At 42.4% G+C, this 12,100-nt stretch overlaps 1 protein-coding gene across 6 annotated transcripts in view; it reads right to left on the bottom strand.

Moving 5' to 3' along the window:
* Nucleotides 1-2,768: 2,768 nt before the first annotated feature.
* Nucleotides 2,769-12,100, bottom strand: part of tnrc18 (trinucleotide repeat containing 18) — a 154,764-nt gene continuing 145,432 nt past the window's right edge. For all 6 annotated transcript variants that reach the window (XM_068002869.1, XM_068002868.1, XM_068002870.1 and 3 more), the window contains 2 exons: nucleotides 9,444-9,680; nucleotides 2,769-7,944 (listed from right to left, as the gene is read on the bottom strand). In XM_068002869.1, coding sequence (XP_067858970.1) covers nucleotides 7,738-7,944; nucleotides 9,444-9,680 — 444 coding nt within the window. In that variant the 3' untranslated portion in view covers nucleotides 2,769-7,737. The remainder of the gene's footprint in view (nucleotides 7,945-9,443; nucleotides 9,681-12,100) is intronic.

Raw genomic sequence — 12,100 nt, 5'->3', positions numbered from 1 at the left:
ATTGGCTACAGTGAGTTGGGGGGGTGGGTTGATATCAGCTAGAGTTGCTGCTCCTGGTGTGACTCCTGCTTACAAGTATGTGTGACTGTCAGATGGCGACCAGATCCGGCTCACGTCTAACGCCCTGCTGGTCCAATGGTCCACTGAGACTCACCAGTGACAAATAGCCTCTAGGACAAGGTGATGGAGGGCTGTCAGTGCTTGTGGCACCAGCTCTCAGCATCAGTCAGCACCCTCAGGAAAGAAGGGAGGGGAGAAAATAGGCAAAAATAGTTTGAACTCATCTTTCCACGGGGGAGGGGGTGGGAACTGTATAATGACACAATACCATCCCTCCCCCCTCAAACCATGGGAGAATATCTACAGCTGAGGCCAAATGGGAATGCCTCAGATTGCAATGCACTGAAAGCTAATCAGCAGCATATAGAATTACGAAGAAAGACCTTGAATGCTGGAAATAAACAGAAAATGCCAGGAATGCACAGCCTGTCTAGAGAACGTCTGTGAGAAAACAGCAGAGAACTGACTGCTACCATGCTGACTCAGTGTAAAATATAAAGATACAGACACAACTTTGTATCTGGCAAGAAGATGGCCTTCACGGTCCAAAGGCTGTAGATTTGGTCCCGGGGCTGCCTGACACCAGATTCTGTTGCAAGGAATTTCATCAGCTCTCAGGCTGATAACCTTGTGGCAGTGGAGCTCTCCTCCTTGGACAGCTGCCGTCACTCGACTCACCCGGAATCTTTAATCAGTGTAGCCCATGGAGCAACAGTGACAGCTGTCAGGAGAAATCTGTGACACAAGAGGCCTCTCCGAGGGTCAGGATGTGTCCAACAGACGCACGTAGGGTGGCCAACCCTCCAAGATTGTCCTGGGGTCTCCAAGAATTAAAGATTAATCTCCTGGACTCTGCTGTGAGCAAACTCAGGAGAAAAAAATCATAAGGGCATTAAAAAAAAGTTTTTTCTCCCTCATTTTCTTTGAACATTTTCATTTATTACTTATTGGAGAGGGGATAAAAGGTTATTTGACTGGGCGGGGTGGTTGGAGGTGGGAGGTCATGTGATGAAATCTCCAAGAACGGTGTTGGCCATCCTAGAGGCACATGACTGATAAACCTCACCAAAATTCTATGAGCTTCACTTTATTGTCAGGGAATTTCTTCCAGAGAGTCCCCTGAAAATGCCACATCTGGCCCGGGTACCTGCTTAAACCACGTTCCCCCCACTGTTCAGTCTGTCTTTTTTTTAACTTTACGGCCCTGTCAATCGGTAAAAGCTTATTGGCGCCAAAGGCCTGCTCCTCGACTGGTGGATTTAGGTCCCAAGGTGGAAATGGAGAGCAGGCAGCGGGCAAAACGGTGAGCAGACAGCAGGCAGAAGCCAACCACAAACTGGGTAAGGAGTACTTAGAACTGGATAATTCAGTGGCAACTGTGCCAATGTTGTAGAGCAATACACTATATTGCATTGTCACACTACCACTGTATGTATTCCTTCCTGCAACACAGTTTATAAAAGGAATATTAATCAGATGGCTTATTTATATTACAAAACCGCCTCATTTATAATGCAGGGCAGTTTGCAGTTGTTTTAAAGTCATATTTCTAGACTTTCTGGTCGCTGTATCTTCCCCAATGGTTGTGGAAGGTTTGTATAGGCCAGACTGTGTGAAAGTGCCACATTCTCCTTTATGGACAGGCTGAGCTTGTCAGCCTACCAGTGTAGGGTTGCCAGCCCTCCAGGATTGCCCTGAAGTCTCCAGGAATTAAAGATTAATCTCCTAGACACTGCTGCAAGCAAACCCAGGAAAAAAAGTCATGGGGCATTAAAAATTGTGTTTTAAAAAAGTTTTTGTTGATCACTTTTGTTTACTAGTCAGAAAAATATTGGACATGGGAAAAAAGGCTGTTTGATTGACAGTCAAGAATCATCCAATGAAGAGTCTATTCGCTTTCCCATTGGCATTGGAAGGTGGTGCGCCATGACAATGGGCGTGTTGGGCAACCAATGGTGGGATTGTGGGGGCGGGGCGGTTGGAGGCAGGTGGTCATGTGTTGACACCTTCAGGAATATGTCCAACCAGGGTTGGCAACCCTATACCAGTAGCCAAAAAAAGATTCTGGGGACACCGTTCTTTGCAGTAATGCAAGAGCAAACTATCTTTATAGGTGGATTTTCAAGGCAGCACAGTTGCCTTACATACTTTTGGAGCTTAGATAGATTTTTGTTAGGTAACGGTATCAAGGGATATGGAGCAAAGGCGGGTAAATTGAGTTGAGGTGCAGATCAGCCATGATCTAATTGAATGGCAGAGCAGGCTCGAGGGGTTGAATGGCCTACTCCTGCTCCGATCTACTTTACCTTGTTTACTGCCTGTTCTGCTACAAAAATTATGTCTGCCGTTAGAAGCTAGCACTGTGAGGTAAAAAAGGGCTCAAGGCTGAGCAGCAGAAGTGCACCAAGCCATGTATCCTTCCAATATGGACATATGTGAGCACACACATACAGAATATGGTTAGGAGCTTAATTTCCTCTGGTTAGTCCATTCACTTGAAATTCCTTCGGGCTCCATTTTAAAGCACTCACAAACCTGTCTGAAATAAATGGGGTTATAGGTTATGTGACAATACCTCACCTCAAGGCATTTTATACAAAACCGTTAAGAGGAAATGAATGGCCTGAGACATGTAGGAAGGAATTCCTCTCAGGCCTCACTTGAGAAATAAAGCACTTCAAAAATCAAACACGCACACACATATCAAATGTGTTTATTTTTTTATATTCAGTTTATTGATGAATAAAGTATAAAAATCTGAGTTACTAAAATGCTTCAAAAGGAACACTTTGTAAAACTCTGAAGTATCAATAAAAAGTTCCACATAAGTGAGTTTTATACACTATCAGTGTTTCCCCTTACACACGCAAGATTAAATGTTTATACAAACAGAATCAAAACATGACACCCCCTCGACAGCTCATTTACAAAATGTTTTGATGCTTTTTTTTATTTCCAAAATATTTTTTTTAACTCCTTTAGCTATTTTTTTTTAAAACTGTTTTACACATAACAGGAACACACTGACTGTTAAAGGAAGTTTATGGAGCAAGGACCCAGGGTGGACCAGCCTCCTGCCCGCTCTTGTTTTTCTATCTTCGTGGTAATCAAAATTACAAAAAATCTTTTATTCTCCACTAGCAGCTACTTTAGAGAATCCAGTCAGTCAACAGTATTGCACTTTAACAACTGAGGAGATTTTTTTTTAGGGGGAGGATAAAAAGAGGGTAAGGGAGCGGGTAGTGATTTTAGTAAATCATATTGTTACAATGCTCCTTTATTTTTACATTAGTGGCTCTTTACAAACATTAATACAATCCTCCATTTTATAGCAGGAGCTGATTACAGGAGGGATTTAAAGTGTCATCATTTTAAACTATTTTCTTGTTAAAATACACATCCCCATATAAGGCCAGAAATCACTGGTAGTAAAGAGGCTGAAGTTGCATTAGAATAACTCGTTACATTTTACCTTGAAAAACAATGTGTGCTGACATCACAAGTTCTGCATTCGACTAAGGCAGTTACCTCCCCATAACACCCAGCTCAGGTTGAATGTGACCTGGGCCAGGTGTCATGGAGAAAGCCCCTCCTTACATTACCCTGAGCATCTCCTACTGCACCAGCGTGGCATTTCCAACTCCTATAAAACACTTATAAAAGAAAAAAAAGGAACGACTTGCATTTATACAGCGCCTTTCATGACCTCATGATGTCCCGAAGCTCATTACAGTCAATTAAGTACTTTTGGAATTGGAGTCACTTATCTCAGGGAAATGATGCCAATAAACTGAAAACGGCACAGTGATTAAAAAAAAATTACCACATGCACCGGCTAAGATTTTTTAAAAATGGAGATTCAGCATTTGCTGGTCAACCTTAGCGAAATGACCTTTGAACTTGTGATGCCATTGTACGAACAGTGACAGAACAAAACACAGAGCTTATTTGTTTTTCCTTAGTATTTGTTTTTTTTAAATTACTGTCAATTTTGTTTAACAAGATGGTGGATTATAAATTGACCATTTTTGACAATGAGCAGCCAGCTTTCCCAGACATCAACCTGCACAGAGTTCTTGCTTCAGTAAGTAGTTATTTTGACGCCAATTTACTTATGGAACATATACTTGTGACCCAAATGCTTGGCTCTGAAGGGACTTTTGAAACAATGGTGGCTTGAGTCGAAATGGTCCAGGTGAAAACTGTAGGTAGTGTTTAGAATTAAGCCGTGTTCAAAGTTAACAGGTGTTACTGCTCAGAACAGTTGCCTGCGCTCCTGTTTCGGCAGCTGACTATAGCTGTTAAGGTGCTAGCTTCGCAAATGTTTCCTGACACATAAATCTGCTGCTCACAAAGGTGAAGAGCTTTGTCAGTTTTTGGGCTGGCCCCCAGGTGGGGCGTGTCTCGGCCTGTAGCGAGGCGAGGGAGCAGCCTTGGTGTCAACATCATGGAGAAAACCTTGACTTGCTCTCCCAGTTATTTAGAGGAAACGGCATTTGGACATGAGCCTACAAGGAAGGATGTGGGCAGGAGGAAAGGCAACCAGCAAGAATGCAAATGAACAAAAAAAAATCTAAAAAAAGTGTTCTGTTAAATTCTTATCCATTAAAGCCTCACTGGTTGTAAGATCTTTTAAAAATCTTTATTTAGAAAAAATATAATTACAAGAGCTTCAAAATCAATGAACTGTTGGTACTGCCTCTATTTTATCTATACATTGCTGATCCCTGACTCAGATGTGGACTTTATTTCAGTTTCCATTAATTTCCAACAGGAGTTGTACAAAGAAATGTATGCAAGGGCTTTGTGGAAATGGACACTTGTGATACTTAACCCATTGCAACAAACTTAAAAAGGGACAATGCAGGAATGCAGGAATCAAGTGATAAAGCTATCACGACAGTCAATTATTTGTAGTGTCATCGGAATTTGACACAGTGACACCTTTATAAGTTCAAACCCACCGTGACGGCTAGGTGTTGTTTGTCAAAAAAAAAAAGAAATGTAATTCGGTGTAAGAAATATGTGAAGCAGATAACACAAGGTAGAAAATAAAACCAGAAAATGCTGGAAGTTCATAGAAAGTCAGTCAGCAGCTGGTGAAAGGAATGCACTCAAAACATAACTTGTGGTTTTGTCCAGATGCTGACTAACTTGCTGTGGACCGCCAGCATTTTCTGGTTTTATTTCAGATTTCCGCCATTTGTCGTTCTTTGTATCTCTGCTGAAGAAAGTTACAAAACTAAATGCAAAATACTGCAGATGCTGGAAATCTGAAATAAAAACAGGAAATGTTGGAAACAGTAGGTCAGGCAGCGTCTGTGGAGATAGAAACAAAGTTAACATTTCAGGTCGGTGATCTTTCGTCAGAAGGTATAAAACTGGTTGGTGACAACTGGCTTTGCTACGATTTGACGTGTACTTCATTTATTAAATCCCACTTGAGATGCAAAACATTGATAAACTCAAGGTTTATGCCATCGAAAGGGCTGCAGTGAAACCAATCCAACACGGGCCACTTAAAACTAGTTTGTCTTTCACAATGTTAATTAAATTGTATCTGCAGCTTCTCGGGAATCTAGAGGTTAATTAAAGACAGTCGTATTATGAGAACAGAAAATGATGGAAACACACAGCAGCTCAGGCAACATCTGTGTTTCTCTCTCCACAGATGTTGCCTGACCTGCTGAGTGTTTCCAGCATTTTCTGTTTTTATTTCAGATTTCCAGCATCCACAGTATTTTGCTTTTGTACTCTAAGAACTGGTGACAAGCTACATTCTGAGGAAGCTGTCAGCCTCACACAATGTGAATGGAAACTCCTCCTCTTCTCGTAAATGCACAGCGTAGCTTTGATGCAATCTGGTCTTTTGGAACAGGTGGAAAGTACACAGTCTCAATTAAGTTTTGCCCTTATGCAGCCCCATAGCCAGGACACACTGCTGTTTCGAATACTTTCAGTGTATATGTTAAAGGGCATAACACTAAACTTTTGGAATAAAGTAGTAGCACAAAAAAAAAAATCAGATTCAGTTCAAAGGAATAGGTTTTGGGATGAATTATTTCAGAGAATGTACTAGTAACACTGAAAAGAATGGTGAAATAATTTGATCTGTTTTGGAAAATAAGGGCTGGTCAGAAGTGGCTTTTATCGAAATTCCCATTTTGTTTTATTTGCTGAAACTATCTTAGCTGTGAATCCTGCCAAAATTAAGGAAATGCCTGAATTTTTTAGCTGCAAAAGATTAAGTGACTTTTACTGATGATCTTAGGCACCAGAGAAATAAAATGCAACCATTTTGTTACAAAAAATTAATGGCTTTTAAAACCGAACTTCCCAAAATGAACAATTTGTTCAACAGGCATACTTCTGGTGCATTATATTTTTGTTGATGTTAGTCAACATAAGCTCCTGCAATATTTGTTTTAGATACATCTATTATAAATACTAATTAGCTAAGAGCCAAAGATAAACCTCTCGGTGGGGGGGATTTGATGTATTTCGAATGATTTTGGGCACAAATGTGTCTACTGAGCATGCTCAGTGGTGCAGTGCACTGTGGGAACATATCTCACGAGCTGTTCAAGGAAACCACATTCCCATAGTGCATGGGCTCCAACACATGAAGAGCACATACTGTAGTTCCACTGACGTGGATTCAAGTGCAAGTGGTTAGCATTCTCCCTGCAAAATGAGGCCTTACATGAAGCTCTGCAGTTAATACCAATATGGAGTGAACTGCAAGTGGCATTCAAAGGTTAGTTGTAATTGTCTGTACAACACATACAAGTATCTATGTACACAAATACAATGTGAAAATCTCTCTCCTCACTTTCGATTGTCGGTGATCACCTCTCCATAGAAGGCATTCGGCAGTGACGTAAGTGCTCTCCATCAACACTATAGTTTTCTTATTTAGTAGCCTCTTAGGCAAAATACTGCTCTTGTTCACTGTGAATTTACATTTGTCCATCCCTGGAAGAGTTCACTGATCTCACAAGCTATAAATAGAGCTTAACCCTCTCGTATCTCTGATAGGTCATATTTCACAGTCATTAGAAAAGACTCCATTCAGATATTTGATACAGGACATTAGTAGACCATTCTGACAACTGTACATAAAAGTGCTTCCCTCGTCCCAACTGAACAGAGTTAGGCCAAAAAGGAAGTAATCTGTGCTGTAGAAAAATACAATAATATAGTATCTCTTCTAAAACTTTGTTTTTCTTTTATCAACATGCTCGAAGCTGAGATGACGCTCTTCAGCCAGAAGTGAAACTGAGGCCACCGACCTTTTTGTGTTCAAACATGACGTCAAGCAACGAATAGTGGCCATCACCACGGGATCCTGGTCAAAGTGACCAAAGATGTCCAGACTGGACAGTGACATGATGTCATCCTATTCATTCATATTAAGTGCATAAAACATTCTTTGTCTGTGCCTGTGGGGGATCTTGCTGGATGTGACCGCAGGTCAGCTAACATATTTCCCCCTGGACTGGTAGGCACTGCTAAAGGCCTGTTCTGGCAAAAAAAAAAGCTATGGACCGGAAGAGGGAAGGCCATCTTTGCTACTTTTTTTCCTTGGGAAGTTCCAACGCTTTGTTCTCTCTTTATTTTGACAGTTTTCCCAGAAGGGCCTCGGATTCTTGTTGCCACTCCACCTTCATTTCTACTTTAGCAAATGATGGGCACGCCATCCGTGTTGAAGATCATGCCCGTGGTTGGCTCGTAGGTTCCCGCCAAGTAGTACAAGTCCTCACTGTCTTGGTATTTCTTGGTCTTGACCATCTGCTCATACTGCTCAAGGTTGACCACCTGGCACTTGTGGGAGATGGTCTGGACGTCATTTTCGTCTATGTGCGAAGACTGGTACAACGCACGCTGAAGAGAAAAGGAGGAACAAAATCATAGAATCTTACAGAAGGAGGCCATTCGGTCCATCGTACCTATGCCAGTTCTGAATGCAAAAATTCCATTACAGCAGACGTTTCCTTCCTCCCCCCTACAACTGCTTTTAATTTATTTGCTGATTGAGAATTACATCAGCTCAGACCCTCTCCAGTCAGTGCTGTGAAGTGTGTATCTTACCTAGTCCATTACAGTCCATCAGCATTCTGCTTTTATACTTGAAGTACACAATTACTGAATGTAACATTGTTGTACACACTATGCACAGCGAACCGTCTGAAAGTAAAACAAATCCTGCTCCTTTCATTCATTTTTATTTATCTGCTGTGACCATTTAAAAATAGATCGGCCTCTATTTTTCATATAAAGCAGAAGGGATACGCTGCAGGAGGGTGCATTTATGATTTTGCGATTTAAACAAAATCAAGTCGGATCTTTCCAGTTTTTCAAATAAGGTGTCAGAAATGAGCGACATCAAATGGTCCAGAAAACACTAAGTGCAAGGGAGGGGGGAGGGTAAATACACTGCCTCAGAATGGGGAGGTCTGAGGCTCCCGAGGTTTTGGCCCACGACCTCATTGTCATAGAGCTGGTGCTATGTGGCCCAATTTCTAGGCCCTTATGTTTCCATGACCTTCTAGAGTTTAGTTAATCGAATGAGCAGTAAAAATTGGACTCTCCTGGTGGTTCGGGGAGTTTACCCAGTGAGTCATGCAAACGAGGAAAGTCCCAGTTTGACCCCCGCCTTGCACTCACCCGGGTGGCAGTGAGGATGCCACAATTGGCAACAGCACTCTCGGGTTAGGAAGGGGTAAAATTGCCGGGGCTCTCAGGCACGTTCGCCATCCAGTGCCCCCTGCTGGAAGTCCATGTGTGGAGGGTGGAGGAAGATGGGATTGGACTTGTCTGTCAGGCCCTCCGATGTTGAATTGGGGAATATCAACACTCATTCTCGCGGTTCACTGATGAATAATGGTTAATAGCCAATTATGCAAGATGCTGGAGGAGAGCTGAGATCTACGGCCCAGAGTGGCTGGTGTGGAACCTTACCCCAGCCAAGAGTACATGCTTCAGGAGAGGGAGCAGGGAGAACATTGTAAAGAAAGAAATAATCAGTTGACTGATGGTTATAATATTCAGGATTTTATAACTGGTTAAACAGTCTGCATGGTTGCCTGGTAAAGTGTTGCAAATGGGAATGTGACATGACAGACACTATGAATGACTGACAAACCAGACCTAAAGATGAGTTAAAATATTACTTGTAATAGACGGATACCAATGCACATACTGCTAATCTGAACTTTGGAGTTATCATATAACCATCAAAAGGAATAGATCCTCTACAATTTGCAATACCTGTTCAAACTTTGGAGTCAATTAGTTAGCCAGTAAACTAGGTGAGCTACTAGGGGTATTAATGGGTAAAGGTCCAGGTCTGAGAAAGGCCGAGGATTGCTCTGCAGACTCACCTTTCCATCATTCAGTGTTTTGCCCAGGTTGGTCTCTTCGGGGTGGTAGAACCATTTCACTCGTACCACCATGTTGTTACCCCAGGACTCCCACATGCTTTGAATCCGACCAATGTACGGCAAGTTGGGGCGTCCGGCAGAGAGAAAGACGGCGCAGTCTCCAAGGCGAATGATTTCTTTGCCTCTGACAATAGCCTTGTAGAAGAGCTTCTTGGCTTTTCCCTTCATTCCTCTCCTCTGCACAAAGATGAGGTACGTTAATCATTCCCCACAAATAATTGATGGTGCAACATTAAAAGTGTCAAACTGTGATCCATTTGTAGATGGATGATGCACAGATATGAAATTTAAGAATTACTTAAGTAGGACAGCTTCTCATGTTCATTAAGGTGCGGGTGGCATCAATTGTCACTGCGTGTGTCACAGCAAGTAGATTTTCAAACACTGCGGTTAAATATTTCAACTAGTGGTGCAAACAGTGAGGCTTTTCTAGAAGCTTTCCTTTTAGACTTTGTTTTCAATGGCAACTGATGCTTAACACAAAGTGGTACTGTAAATTTTGTACTGGGTGAGTGAGACGATTTCCATTAATAAGAAGCTCCAGCTACCTTAGGGTTACCAACCCTGGCTGGACATATTCCCAGCGGTTTCATCACATGACCTCCAATCTCCAACTGTCCCGCCCAGTAAAACAGCCTTTTTCCCCCTCTATCCAATATTTTTATAACTAATAAATGGAAGCGTTCAAAGAGATTGATTTTTTTCCTGGGTTGCTCGCAGCAGTGTCCAGGAGGTTAACCTTCCAATCCTGAAGACGCCAGTGCAATCCTGGAGAGTTGGCCACCTTAATCTACCTACACTACAAAACAGAAAAGAGGGCATTCTATGTAGAGCAGGCCTCTTGCAAGAGTCCAGAGAGCTAGGCTGAAATTTTTTAGCAGCTGGCCACTCGAGCACATATTCAAATTAAATAAAAAAATATACAGCAATGTTCTTTTTGTAAATCAATTTGTTCAGTAAAGTATTTTTGTTGAGTCTTTTTCCTCCCCCAAATTTACGATCATTATCCTAGAAAATTGCAGTTAATTGATAAGCACCTGCTATTCATCTGGAGGCTGACATTCTTACCTGTTAGAACAATGCTACAGTTGAATCCCAGTAAAAGAAATAATTAATCTAAGCATAGAATTCTGATGTAGCACCTATGTGCCATTTAGTCCTGTAAATATTCACTTCCTATCACAGGTAAATACAAATTCCTGATCCAAAGACTATTGTTTAGTGAATGAAATGTGATTAATCCACTATTGAACTTCATCTGGACCAGAAATGTCCAAACAGGCTGTTGTTGGATACATCATTGGTGGATAAATCCAAAAATCAGATCTGTTAATACTCGCAACTTGAAATATATTCAGATTTAGAGGGAACATGTGCTTAAAATTTATCTGGGGCCTGCAAGGCTCCATGCAGTGCACCAAAGTGGCCCACAAAGACAAAGGGCTTAGGTACTCCCAACGTAAGCTTTCATACTTGGGTAGCTGGACACCAGGGCGCTGCTTCTAAAGGGGAGGGGGGCGTGGGTAAGGTGCCGTGCCCCCGAAGTGGGCGGTGAAGCCGAGGAGTCTGGAGACGTGGAGGCCCAGCCCGATCTTGTTGGCCAGGCCTCATTTGAATAAATTTTCTCCGACTCCCGCCTGCCCGAACCCGGCCAGATCCACAAGCTTTAAACAGGACCCCACTGCCTTCCTGCTTCAAAAGAGCAGGACACGGCAGGTCAGAGAGGGTAAGTAACTGGTTCATTTTAACTGCCCATCGGCCCAGTTTCCACCAGGCCGGGGGGAGTTAAAATTGGAACCCAGGAGGCCTGCAAGGTCACATCTCTGTCAATCTATCATCAGATTTCTGCATTTTTCAGCATTAATTGAATTACCAGCATCTGAATTTTGTTGCTACAGGTGTATATTATCATTGTTTCCTTGGAGTAGCTGACATGTTAGGATGGGGGGAGAGGAGGCCATGGGGGTGTTAATATTTGCAGGGGGGTCCCTCAAACAGAAAAGTTTGGAAAAACACCAACCTAGTCACAGCGGCACTTTTGCTGCTGAATTTATAATGCTGATGTTTTTCAGGATGAAATGGCCCCATTTATAGCACTCCAATACAACTCCAGGTCAACATTTATATCAGAGTCGCTACTGTACAGAACCATGTTGCTTGGAACTGTGACCTTTTCCGATAGCCAGGTGTGGTTACAGTGAAACACCGCTTCTCCAGACTGTGGAGAGCTGATGTAAGCAGTTTGGGCATTTAGCCTGATACTGCCGGAAACATAGCTGTCTCCACTTATAAATACTTATCATAAAAGTAAAAGGAAAGACTGGCATTTATATAGTGCCTTTCACCACCTCAGGCCATCCCAAAGCGCTTTACAGCCAATGAAGTAATTTTGAAGTGTAGTCACTGTTGTAATGTGGGAAACACAGCAGCCAATTTGAGCACAGCAAGATCCCACCAACAGCAATATGATAATGTTTTAGCGATGACGGTTGAGGGATAAATATTGGCCAGGACACTGGAGAGAACTCTCCTTCTCTTCATTGAAATAGTGCCGTAGGGTCTTTAACATCCACCTGAAAGGGCAGATGGGGCCTCGG

This window comes from Heptranchias perlo, chromosome 22 (genome assembly GCF_035084215.1).
Source record: "Heptranchias perlo isolate sHepPer1 chromosome 22, sHepPer1.hap1, whole genome shotgun sequence".
NCBI lineage: Eukaryota > Metazoa > Chordata > Chondrichthyes > Hexanchiformes > Hexanchidae > Heptranchias > Heptranchias perlo.
Note: the sequence above shows the minus strand (reverse complement) of the source record. Positions and strands in the feature narration are given on the sequence as shown.